Source organism: Narcine bancroftii, chromosome 2, assembly GCF_036971445.1.
Source record: "Narcine bancroftii isolate sNarBan1 chromosome 2, sNarBan1.hap1, whole genome shotgun sequence".
Lineage (NCBI taxonomy): Eukaryota > Metazoa > Chordata > Chondrichthyes > Torpediniformes > Narcinidae > Narcine > Narcine bancroftii.
In genome coordinates this window covers 241,538,294-241,551,824 of record NC_091470.1, presented here as the reverse complement: position 1 = coordinate 241,551,824, position 13,531 = coordinate 241,538,294, and the positions used below count along the sequence as shown (strand labels likewise).

The window sequence follows — 13,531 nt, the reverse complement described above, 5'->3', positions numbered from 1 at the left end:
CTGGAAGACCATCAACTTGGTGAAAGACACACTTAGGTCTGCCTAAAATCTGTTAGTCTTTCAGCACATTGACATGTTGGTCCAGGAATGCTGCTGACTGCTGCATTGCAGGCTTCAGGAGTACTGTGCTGAAGGACGCATTGAGAATTGGTGCAGCCAACGTGAGGGCACTGTGGGGGCGCACCTCAACCTCGAGTCCTCCTATAACCAGGAACTGAGGGCTGAGACCGAGGGTAAGCCCCTCAACTAAAAGGGGGGTGGAGGGAGAAACAACAAGGTGCCACAGTGGTGAGAGAACAATGTACATTGTTAAGAATGTATAGAAATGACTGACATTGAGTGTAAAAACACTTGAACTGTTTTCTTGTTTGTAAATCTTTTTTTTGAGGCAAAGAATGTCTAATGACTATGCATACCCACAATGGTGCTAACGGTGTATTGAGAGAACAATGTACATTGATGAGAATGTATATATATGGCTGAGATGAGCGTAAAAAATCTGGAGAAGTTTTCTTGTTTGTATATAATTTTTTGTAAATGAAGTATATTTTTCGAAAGAAAATAAATAAAGGAACGGTCCTTTGGAGTATTAAGGAACAAAGGACCTTGGTCTAAAGATTCTTGAAAGTTGCAGTGCAGATAGATAATGTGATTAAGAAAGCATATGGGGTCCTGGCCTTTATTATTTCAGGCATTGAAAACAGGAAGTGGGAGGTTTGGTTCCACTCAGTCAGATCTCAAGTGGAATACTGCCTGCATTTCTGGGAAGAACGTGATTGAATTGGGAGAGAAAGCAGAGAATTTTCACAAGATGGCGTTTGGGATGGAGCATTTCAGTTGTGAGTAAATTCTGGAGAGGCTGAGTTTGTGTATCCAGGTGAAGGTTAAAATCAGAATCAGAGTTTATTGTCATGAACAAGTCATGAAATTTGGTGTTTTTGCAGCTGCATCATAGTGTAAACATTCATAAAAACAAAGTGCATGAAATGTTAGGTAGTGTCTGTGGTTCATTGATCATTCGGGAATCTGATGGCAATGGGGAAGAAGCTGTCCTTGTGCTGCTGAGTGCTCATCTTTAGGCTCCTGTGTTTTTTCCCCAATGGTAGCAGAGTGAAGAGGGCATGGCCTGGGTGCTGGGGTCTTTGAGGATAGAGGCTGCTTTCTTATGACACTGCCTCTTGTGGATATCCTCGATGGAATGAAGGCTGGTGTCTGTTATGTCGCAGGCTGAGTTCACAACCCTCTGGAGTTTATTCTTGTCCTTCTCTCTGAATATTTTATTTTTGTTTTTTCCCCCAAAAAATATACAATCTATTAAACTTTTTCCCACTAACACAACAAATAAGAACAAAAATGAAAGTCCCTCCTCCCCTTCCATACATACAGAACCATTCTCCATCAGAGCTTACATATAAAGTATATAGAGTACAGTTGGGGAAACTAAATTTTTGAATATGTAATAGTTATTTTTATACTTTTTTCCCCCTTTTTTTTACTGTATTGGCCCAGATATGGCTGCCAGACCTTTACAAAAGGGTAATATTTTCTCTTTAAATTGTGATTTTTTTCCCCATCGGTAACAGCTGTTTATTTCCGCAATCCATCGTGCTATGAGAGGAGTCGGATTTCCGAGTGATCGTGATACATTTTTTTGCTACCGCCAATGCTATTTTTATAAATGAGATTTGATATTTGGTCAATGTGAAATTACCTAGTAGATATCGCTCCGGGTCGCCTGTGAAGGCCACTCCTGTTATCCTGGTTAATTTTTCTGCAGTTTCTTGCTAAAATGGCCTCACTTTCATGCACGACCACATGGCATGTAGAAATCTTCCTGTCTCTGTCCCACATTTGAAACACATCTCTGAAATTTTGTCTTTTGATCTGTATAACTTTTGTGGGGTAAGATATAATTGGTGTAAAAAAAAACTGAACCATTTATAATTGATGTCATACTGTTCTTACACCAATCTGACCAGCTTCTTTCTGAAATCATCAAATCAAGTCCGACTCCCATCGTTCCCTTGACCTCTGCAACACTGGTTTTGCACTTTCACTCTGGAGAGCATAGTATTTTTGTTATAGATGTGGGTGTATTCCCCATCCAATCCATTCATTCAGTTTCACCAATTTCAGGTGGGGTCAACGTTGGTTCCCATCTTTCTCTTAAGAAGAAAACAGAAGGTCCATTGGCCACTCTGTATTTGTGTTTTAATTCTTCAAAGGACAAAAGAGTTTCTTCTGTTTAACAGTCCTTAATATTTCTTATACTTTTGTCATATCACGAATTTAATGTTCATAGGCAATAAAACATTTTTCCACAATGATGCTTTTATTGATAGCCCTACTTTTTTTTTCCTATACATTAATTAATTTCTTGCCACGTTCTAATCATATGCATTAGAATGGGGTTGTCCATCTTTTTTTTAGTGATTTGACACTCCATTTATAAATAAAGTCCATTGCTTCCCCCTCCTCCATTGATACATTCCCATTTGAACCCGATGGGGGCGTTGTCTTCAGTGAAGAACACTGCAAGAAATCTAGCCTGTGTAGCCAGGCAATATTTTTTGAAATCTGGATGTTTCAGTCCTCCCAGCTCATAACTACATCAGTTTTTGTTTGCCGTGGTCATTTTGCACTAGCTTTGTCCATTTTTGACAATAAAATTCTGGTTTTTGAACTTTTAAACTGTATTTTTAAAACTTTTTGTGGAGAGCTCTTTCAAAACCCTTCTGCTCAGCGCATTAGCGTGGCCATGCCCCTCAGTTTTTTTAAATTATCCTGAGAATTGGCCTCTCCATATCAGAATGCTCTCTCCAGAACATCTATAGAGGTTTTCAGTGACATACCAAATCTCTTCAAACACCTCACAAAGTATAGCCACTGGTGACCTTCATTATTGCATCAACGTGGAGGCTCCAGGACAGGTCCTCAGAGATGTTAACACTCAGGAATTGGAAGAACCAAGAACATATTTGAGGTTCTATAACATTATGAGAAGAATAGAGTATCAGAGGTGAATAAAATTAGAGAGTATAGATTTAGGGCAGTGGTTGTTAAACTTTTCCTTTCCACTCACATATCACCTCCCCATGCCATAGGTTCTCTGTGATTAGTAAGAGATACTTCAGGTGGTAAATAGAAATAAAAGGTTTGAAAACCACTGTTTTAATCGTACCTCATTGACTCGTTATGTGCAGGGTTTCATAATCCAAAGGAAATGGGCCAATGACAATTCTTCTCAAATAAAATATTTCAGCAACAATTGGGTCTTGAGCAGTGGTTCTCAACCTTTTTTCCTCACTCACATTCCACCTTAAGTAATCCCTTACTAATCACAGAGCACCTATGGCATAGAGTTTACTTGAGGTGGTATGTGAGTGGAAAGAAAAAGTTTGAAAACCACTGATTTAGGGTAAGGGATAAGAAATTAAGAGTGGATTTTAGAGGAATAATTTTGATCCAGAAAGCAGTGAATACCTGGAATATACTGCCAGAGAGACTGTGGAAACAGAAATTAACAGCATACAAGATATGTCTAGATGAGCAACTGAATTGCCAAGGCATGGAAAACTATGAGCCAAGAGCTGAAAGATAGGAGTAGGATGGGTGCCCAATGTCAGTGTAGACATGGTGGGCTGAATGGCCTGTTTGCATGCTGTATGACTCCATAACTCTGTGTGTATAAAGCACACTCAATGACCTGGATTATCCAGTTATTCTGGAAGGAAACCTATGAATGTTGATTGTTAAACTGTAAAACTAATACAGTGGAAGTCCAAAAACCCAGACTGCTCAGGAATTGGGTCAGAGCAGAATTTTGGATTATCTGGGTTCTCGGGCAGTACTTTTAAAATTCAAATTTAAGGAGGAATAAAGAAAAGATAAACAAATAAATTTTGGTAGTTTATTCATTAATAAATACAGCATGCCTCATTTATCAAAATGAGCAGTTTTAAAGAAAAGTAAAATGGTTGCTTGTTGCCTCTGTGCATGTACACACACAAAAGCCTGCTAAATTTAAAAGATTGAGATATTAAAAAAAAGTCCAGAATGTCAGGTGGTCAAGACTTCTGGACATAAACCCAAAATACAGAAACCAACATCAATAAGAGACAGTGTTGAAGCATTTACAGAGGAAATCTCTAAATTGACCACCTTTTATTCTCTGTCACTGAAAAACTGACTTTACGTGTGGAGTTCCAATTCTCTCAGAATACAAATTCAAAATGTAAATGTCAAAGTACTTAACATTCCATTTAAGTTTATCGATAATTGAAGTTTTTATTTATATCAAGTGTTCCATTATATTTTCTGGAAAATATTTAGTAGATTTGCTAATGAACCAGAATCATTAAAATGGTTGGCCACTAGGAGGTTCTTGCTGTTGCACCAGATAGCGGGAAGGTGTTCAACAAAATGAGTGTGTCCAGTCTCCTTATGTGGAATTAAAATGATTGGCAACCATTTAAATTAAACACACCATTGCTGCACTGACTCAAGTAATGTACTGCCAAATTGCAAATTTTGTATCCGTCCCAGCAGTCTCAAAACAGATAGCAAATTAATATTGACTTTTCTAATTTCTGCAAAACCCCCTACTCTCCTGGTGTCTCTCCCTCGCTCTCCTACCCGTTTCCTTTTCTCCAGATCAGGGCCAGATTAAGGCCAATTGATGCCCTAAATTGATCCCCCTCAACCCTTCCATTGTCCAACTGACAAGACATTAAGTGCTGAATGTGAAATAATAGATTAAAAATTCAGTTTCTTCCAGGCCAGACCCTATATATGTTTTTTTTCTTCATTTATTGAACCCTAGTTCAGCTGCACCATGGTAAATCCAGCACTGGAAAAAAAACTCTATGGTTCCCCATTCCCTTGGTGCCCTAAGCATGTGCTTATTTTGCTTAATGGTTAATCCAGGCCTGCTCCAGATCTCCATGACCTTCCATTCCTTCTTAGTACTCTGATCTCTTCCCATCACTTTCTCTTCTACCCTCCCAGCTGTATCCACATTAACTCCAACCTGTAAGCCTGTGTTCCTCCCCTCCCTAACCTTTTTATTCAGGCATCTACATGTTTTTATGAATCCTGATGAAGGGCTCAAGCCTGAAACATTGGTTACCTTTAATTTCTGATGGATTTGTGAGACTTGCTGAGTTTCTGCAGCACTTTTGTGTATTCCACTTGACCCCAGCATCTTCAGATTTTCTTGTTCAACTCAACTAAGGGCTTGATCTGTCTCCTTATCCAAAAACTGTTATAGATATATTTTGCTTCTTTGTGGATGAACATTTCAAACAACAATGTAGTTTGCAAGGAGAGGAGGTAGCATATTGGTGTTGTGGGATTTTACATTGCACAAACTCTGCTGCATTTCTTACATAACAGTGACAGTAACCAGGTCATAAACACACACATTGGCAATACTGTACAAATAAGCCAGATGGTTGGACATATGTCACTACTAATGTCACAGCATGGAATCACCTTGGGGTGCTGTTTACAGTTTAAGCATTACACAGCCATGAAGGACTCTGTCCAGTCAAACATGGTTTCCACACCTAGCACTTTCTAGCCACTTGATCTTAAATAAAGACATTAAATACAGTTATAAAAAACAGGAATGATGGAAGACTAGCCAGTCAAGATTCACCCAGCAATCCCTCCTCAGTACTGGAGGGAGAATGGAGGGTTTGGTTCAGATTCCTCCATCTGCAACTTTATTTATTAGATACAGCACAAACACATAAAACCATGCAAATTAAGAAATAACGACCGAGGTTATTCTAAAACACAACAATCTGCTAGAGGAACTCGGCGGGTCGATGAGGATCAGTGTGAGAAAAAGAACGGAAGAGGTTTTGAGCCAAAACCTTTTATTGAGATGCTGATGCTGCTCGACCTGAGTTCATCCAGCACATCGTGTTTAGCTTCCATTTCCAGTACCTGGATTCTTCGGGGTCATTCCAATACATTTCGGATCATAAACAATACAAATCCTTCCTCCTTAACACTGTTCTGTGACAACATTTGCGCATTCACCCTCTGTCCAATACCTCATCATCCCTCAGGCCTTCCCAGCTTCTACCTTCCCCATTCAGGTGTTATCACCCCTTCCTACTTTGGTCTCAGTAAAGGGTCCCGACCCGAAGCGTTGACCGACCACTGACGCCCGTGGATGCTGCCTGACCCGCTGGGCTCCTCCAGCCACCCAATGTTTGCTCAAGGTCCCAGCACCTGCAGTTTGTTTCCACCTTCTCCCTCCCAGAACCATTCGCCTGAGCCGCCGGGCTCCTCCTCTTCCGCACGTCACCAGCTGACGTCATCATTCTCACCAATCATCGGGCGCGCGCTGAAACCAATGGCAACCCTCGCTCCCCTCCTGCAGCACATTCCCCGCTGAAAACCGATGGGGAAAGGGAACCAAGTTTGGATTTTCCCATCAGACAGCCAATGTAAAAAAAACTCTTTTGGGTACCACAGATGTACCCAATACCCAATGTACTCAATACCAGGCGGCAGGCAATTTTATTTAAAAACATAAATAACTTTGAACTGCAGGTTAAAGGTCACAGTTAAAATGGCCGCTGCCATTGGCGGCCGTTGGAGACCGCGCGCGCTCGGTTGCTGACAGATGTGCCCCAGTCGGTGACTCCCCGCCCGCCCCTTCACACCCTTCCTGCTCATCCATCAACCCTGCTCGAAGCCCCCCGACTCCGAGCCCATCCATGGAGAGCCGCTGATCGCTCACCTCCGACTGTGGGCAGCCCACTGATCCGATACTTGTCGCTCCTGCCTGCCCTGTGCCGCCGGTGACAGCTGCCTGTTGGCAGCCCGGTCATCCGCCACCCTTCTCCACCTCCTTCCAGTCTGCATCCCTTCCATTCACCCGACCTCTCCGTGTTGGAAATGAGAGAAGGTGGCGCGGACTGGCGAGGAATCTGAGCAAAAGGAAGAGCGGCCGGAGACATGAACAGGAAGAAAGGCGATAAGGGATTCGAGAGCCCGAGGCCCTATAAGTTATAAGTATCTTCCTTCTTTTGGTTCTGTTTTAAATGTAACTTTTCCTGGTCCCGTGTTCTCATGACACTTTGAAGAAAAAAGGATAGGGATAATGTAACCTAGGAGCGACCAAAGTGGCGATTTGTAACCCAGTGACGATCTTGGCTAAGTGCAGTTTCAAGTGGACGTACTTGAAGTTTGTTGAGGTCAAGATCAAGATTCCGTTTATTGTTATGTACAGATAACAAAAAAAAATCAAATTGTTTACCCTCTAAAGGCACATAAACGTTTGCACTTTGTTAAGAGAACAGTTAATGTTGATGAGGAGCATGATGGGACATTTGGATAACTTTAATCTTAATGGTTTGGCACCATATGAGCAAAGTTGGGGCATCGGGTTATTGAGAGAGTAAGGACATTACAATTTAAAGATGGTGCACTCCATTTCTTCCACCATTCAATCATTTCATGTCTGATTCTATGACTCATCCACTCTGGCAATCAAATAACAATGCAGATGATGGAATCAAGCTCATCTGTGTTCATCTTCAATTCTCCCAACAATTCTCTTAGTGCCTTGAAAGCTTGATACGTTCTTCAAACATACTGAATGACTAAACAACCATAACCCTTTAAATTGGCAATTTTCAAACGACTTGACCCTTTGCTTTTAGAAATTTATCTCATTTCACAATTTTGGCCAAAGATGATTTGTAAGAATACACTTTTGAGATTTAGACTCAACAACTGGTATTTTTGGTATCATCTCTGTCAGTCTGTCCCAGAATCTTTTCAGTTTCCATGATATCACATTTCATTCTTTTACAGTCTCACTCAATATCTTAATGAAGAGTAATCCCCTCATGAATATATGCTGAATTAAAGGCAAGTATATCCCTTGTTATGTGCACAGAACTCCAAAGGATATTCAAGGATACACTTGCACTCCAATCTTCATTCATTGAAAGGCAGAATAGTATTATTCCTTCCATATTGTCAACTCATTTCCTTCCTGAATCATTTGAACCAGTTTGTCAGGATCATCTGCAAATTAACAGTTGCAAGTCTCATGTAAAAAGTTTGATCTCTTCCCCACCAAAGCAAATACCTACATTTTCCATTATTGTACTGCATCTGCCATCATATTACCCACTTGGTCAATGTTTGCAGACTTCTTGTTTCCTTATGTCAGCTTGCTTATCCAAGTTTAGATTGAAATTTAGATGTCAATACTTAGAAGTAATTAATAACTAATGGGCAAGTACAAAAAGTATTCAGAAATTCTTTTGGAGTAATTGAGAAAGTAAACAGAATGTTATCATTATTCAAGGGGGTTGGATGATTAAGTTCAGGCTGGGCATTGAATCTTGGGAAAGTTACATTGACAGATAAACAGAATTAAGTTGAGGCTCAATTCATTTACAAGAACCTGGTTGTATGAATTGATGGATGATTGATTTGATAAATATTGATTGGGTATATGATGAGAATCACTTATCTGGATGTCAACTTTATAATTCGATTACACAAGACTAATATTAGAAAGCACCATTTTGTATAGGGTATGGTTACAAAGTCTGTACCTGTTTCAGTCATCATCGCCAGACTATTCAGGCGCTGAATTTTCTGGGGAACTGCTGACAAATCCTTGCATAATTAACATGACCAGGATTGTGTCCAGGCACAAATAATATAGATGATAAAGAATGTAATTTCTGAGATGTAGATATGCACAATGTAAATGATTAGATCAATGGAAACCTGATATCCTTGCAAACTCTGGTCTGAAAACCTAACTGGAGTCAAAGATTGATGAACCATCTTCAGCAAACAAGAACAATGCTAATTTTATATTTACCTTCCATTTTTAGAGGCAACCAGTGAAATTTAAAATTGTGCAAAGTGTTCCATTATTATTTGTTGGAAAGGGCCACATGGTTCTTCTAAGCCAGGAAGTTGCACTTGTGAGACATGTTATAAGGTACAAGCTCAGGTCCAATGGGACAACATTGTACTTTTTAAATTATATGATAGTGAAACTTTGGTTGCTTTAGTCTTTTTTTGAATTTAATTAACTTACAAATGTTACAGAATACAGAAAATGGCTTAGAAGTGTGATTATTTGTAGAGCGGTTGCCTGGGAGATTTTTATGGTTGTTTTCATGCAAATCATATATACACATAGGTATGTTTCTGATAAATGTGGGTGCCCTGCAAGTTATTCAGGAAATATACAAAGTTGAGAATGAGGTTTACTTCATGTTTACTTTAGTGCATTGATGCATTCCCTGTAATAGAGATCATTTGTAAGTTCAGGTTAGTTTGCTTTTGAAAAATTATCTGTTCTTGCTGCTGGAAGTTAACAGGCCTGCATTATAATATTAACAGTTGCATTGATGACCATTTTGTTTTATTAATTTTGCATTTTTCTGGAGGGACTGTTTGGAGTTCAGTATCTACTTGTAAAGTAGTATTTGTTAAAAATTGTTTATCTCTTTTGTTTGCATTTGCATTGTAGAAATTAATTTTAAAAAGTGCAGATTGAACTGCTATTGAGTGGCATTAGAATCCGATGAAAAACTTGCAATTGTTACACAGGACTCTTTATCTTAACCAATTAAAATTGAATTAAAATGTTTTGTTGTGGGCTGTGGACTTAAGCTAAACTCCTTCCCCTTCTTCCCTCCCAACCACATTCTACTTCAGTTATATGGATTCACTAGTTTGCAAGAAACAATGACTGCTCATACCACAAAGTAACAAACATGTGGAGGCCACACTGAGTGCACTGAATACCCTAGATCGGGTTGGACATGGTGGATGTGAAATTCTGTCTTGGGTGGAGGTGAATGGGATGGGAGATCTGGGGGCAAGTTGTGCATCTTGTATTTCCAGAGGAAGTATCTAAGGGTCTAGTAGAATGGCTGGGGAGGGAAGAATGGAACAGGGAGGGGATTCCTGTGAAAAGCAGAAAAAAAAGATGTGGGTGATGGTGATGGGTAGAAGTGGTGAAGAATTATGTGCTAGATGTGGGGAAAGGTGCATTGGAAAGTGAGGACCAAGAAAACTTTGTCCTGAGTCTGTGGGGAGAATGAGGCAAGGATGTGTAATATGGAAGAGATGCATGTAATGGCTTTATCAGTGACAGTAAGGGGGAGCCATGTTTCTTCAAGAAGGAGGATATTTTGGATGTTCTGGTGAAAGGCCTCATCCTGTTAACTGATACAACAGAGGTGGATGAATTAACATAGAAACATAGAAGATAGGAGCAGGAGTAGGTCATTCGACCCTTCGAGCCTGCTCCGCCATTCAACGAGATTATGGCTAATCTTAAAGTTCAGTAACCCGTCCCCACCTTCACTCCGTAACCTTTAAAACCCTTATACTGAAGAAATGTATCTAATTCCCTCTTAAATATATTTAATGAACCTGCTTCTACTGCCCTCTCTGGCAATGAATTCCACAGATTCACCACCCTCTGGGTCAAGAAATTCCTCCTCATCTCGGTCCTAAATGGTTTGCCTATTATCCTCAAACCATGGCCCCGGGTTCTGGATTTTCCCATCATTGGAAACATCCCAACTGCATCCATTCTGTCCAGTCCTGCCAGAATTTTATATGTCTCTATGAGATCCCCTCTCAATCTTCTAAACTCCAGCGAGTACAATCCCAATTTGCGCAATCTTTCCTCATAAGTCATTCCTGCCATTTCAGGTATCAGCCTGGTGAATCGCCTCTGCACTCCCTCCATTGCAAGAACATCCTTCCTTAGATAAGGTGACCAAAACTGCACACAATACTCCAGGTGTGGTCTCACCAAGGCCCTGTACAGCTGCAGTAAGGTATCCTTGTTCCTATACTCAAACCCTCTTGACATGAAGGCCAATATACCATTTGCCTTTTTAACCGCCTGCTGTACCTGCATGCTCGCCTTCAGAGACTGGTGTACAAGTACCCCTAGGTCTCTCTGCACTTCCCCATCTCTTAATCTATTGCCATTCAAAAAGTAATCTGCCCTCCGGTTTGTATTACCAAAGTGGATAACCTCACATTTATACACATTGTAGTGCATTTGCCATGTGTCTGCCCAGTCCCTCAATTTATCCAAATCACACTGGAGCTTCCTGACCCCCTCTTCCGTGCACACAACCCCTCCTAACTTAGTGTCATCTGCAAATTTGGAGATATTACATCCAATCCCTTCATCCAGATCATTAATGTAAATTGTGAACAGCTGGGGTCCCAGTACAGATCCCTATGGCACCCCACTGGTCACCGCCTGCCACTCAGAAAATGAGCCATTTATCCCAACTCTCTGTCTTCTACCTGCCAGCCAGTTCTCAATCCACATCAATACTTTGCCCCCAATCCCATGAGCCTTGATTTTGTAAGCCAGTCGTTTATGCGGGACCTTATCGAAGGCCTTTTGGAAGTCCAGGTACACCACATCCACTGGCTCTCCCCCATCTATTTTACCTGTCACCATCTCAAAGAATTCCAATAGATTTGTCAAGCACGATTTACCTTTTGTAAATCCATGTTGACTCCGTCCGATCCCTTCTCTGCTAGTCATATGCTCCACTATTACATCCTTAATAATGGATTCCATCATTTTGCCCACTACTGATGTAAGGCTCACCGGCCTATAATTCCCTGCTTTTTCTCTACCCCCCTTTTTAAATAGTGGGGTAACATTAGCTACCCTCCAATCCATGGGTACTGATCCTGGGTCTATCGAGTTCTGGAAAATAATTCTTAAAGCATATGCTAGCTGAATGGCCATTTCCTTAAGTACCCTAGGATGTAGATTATCAGGCCCTTGGGATTTATCTGCCTTCAATCCCATCAATTTCCCCAAGACCATGTCCTTAGAGATACTGATTTCTTTCAGTTCCTCCCTTGCATTAGTCTCTATGTTTCCCAACATCCTTGGGAGGTTATTTGTATCCTCTCTTGTAAAAACAGAACTAAAGTAAGAATTTAATTGGTCTGCCATTTCCTTATTCCCCATTATATATTCCCCTGATTCCAACTGCAAGGGACCTACTCTGGATTTCACCAATCTTTTCCTCTTGACATATTTATAAAAGCTTTTGCAGTCGGTTTTTATATTTGCCACAAGCTTACTTTCGTAATTTATTTTTGCTCTCTTGATTAATCCCTTTGTCCTCCTTTGGTGCATCTTGAACTGCTCCCAGTCTTCGGTTGTGGTACTTTTTTTGGCCAATTGATATGCTCTCTCTTTGGTCCTAATGCTGTCTCTAATTTCCCTTGTTATCCACGGTTGAGTCACCTTTTTTGGTTTATTTTTATGCCAAACCGGTATAAACGATTTTTGCAATTTCTCCATTAGATCTGTGAATGCTTTCCATTGTCTATCCACAGTCAACTCCCCCATAAACACCACCCAATCAATCTTACTCAACTCCCGTCTCATACCATCATAATTCCCTTTATTTAAATTCAGGACCTTAGTCTCGGTTTTAATTTCATCACTCTCCATGTCGAGTGAGAATTCGATCATATTGTGATCGCTCCTACCCAAAGGGCCTCGTACAACAAGATTGTTGATTAGCCCCTTATCATTGCATAATACCCAATCTAAAATGGCCTGCTCCCGAGTTGGTTCCTCGACATATTGGGAGAAAAGGATTAATGTTGTTACAAGAGATAGGGTGGGAAGAGGTGTAGTCCAGGTATTCGTGAGAGCTAGTTGGTTTGTAATACAATAAATGTCCATTTACTGAAAAACCAGCTGAAAAATCTCACAAAGATTAGCGTATACAGAGCCGTTGTCATACCCACACTCCTGTTCGGCTCTGAATCATGGGTCCTTTACCGGCATCACCTACGGCTCCTAGAACACTTCCACCAGCGTTATCTCCAGTCCATCCTCAACATTCATTGGAGCGACTTCATCTCCAACATCGAAGTACTCGAGATGGCAGAGGCCGACAGCATCGAATCCACGCTGCTGAAGATCAAACTGCGCTGGGTAGGTCATGTCTCCAGAATGGAGGACCATCGCCTTCCCAAGATCGTGTTCTATGGCGAGCTCTCCACTGGCCACCGAGACAGATGTGCACCAAAGAAGCGGTACAAGGACTGCCTAAAGAAATCTCTTGGTGCCTGCCACATTGACCACCACCAGTGGGGTGATCTCGCCTCAAACCGTGCATCTTGGCGCCTCACAGTTCGGCGGGCAGCAACCTCCTTTGAAGAAGACCGCAGAGCCCACCTCACTGTCAAAAGACAAAGGAGGAAAAACCCAACACCCAACCCCAACCAACCAATTTTCCCTTGCAACCGCTGCAACCATATCTGTCTGTCCCGCATCGGACTTGTCAGCCACAAACGAGCCTGCAGCTGACGTGGACATTACCCCTCCATAAATCTTCGTCCGCAAAGCCAAGCCAAAGAAGAATTGTCCATTTATAATTTGACTCCCGAGATGAGATGGAGATGGAGAGGTGAAGAAAGATGAGGGAATAATCCAAATGAATTTAATGATCGAGTTGGCAGC

The 13,531-nt window shown here is 41.1% G+C and overlaps 1 protein-coding gene across 5 annotated transcripts in view; it reads left to right on the top strand.

The window, feature by feature from the left end:
* Positions 1–6,418: 6,418 nt before the first annotated feature.
* Positions 6,419–13,531, top strand: part of taf2 (TAF2 RNA polymerase II, TATA box binding protein (TBP)-associated factor) — a 147,694-nt gene continuing 140,581 nt past the window's right edge. For 2 of the 5 annotated variants that reach the window (XM_069920593.1, XM_069920592.1), the window contains exon 1: positions 6,422–7,029. In XM_069920593.1, the coding sequence (XP_069776694.1) occupies positions 6,976–7,029 (54 nt within the window). In that variant the 5' untranslated portion in view covers positions 6,422–6,975. Of the gene's footprint in view, positions 7,030–13,531 lie in introns of all 5 variants that reach the window. The other 3 variants (XM_069920594.1, XM_069920591.1, XM_069920590.1) reach the window with 3 other exon arrangements.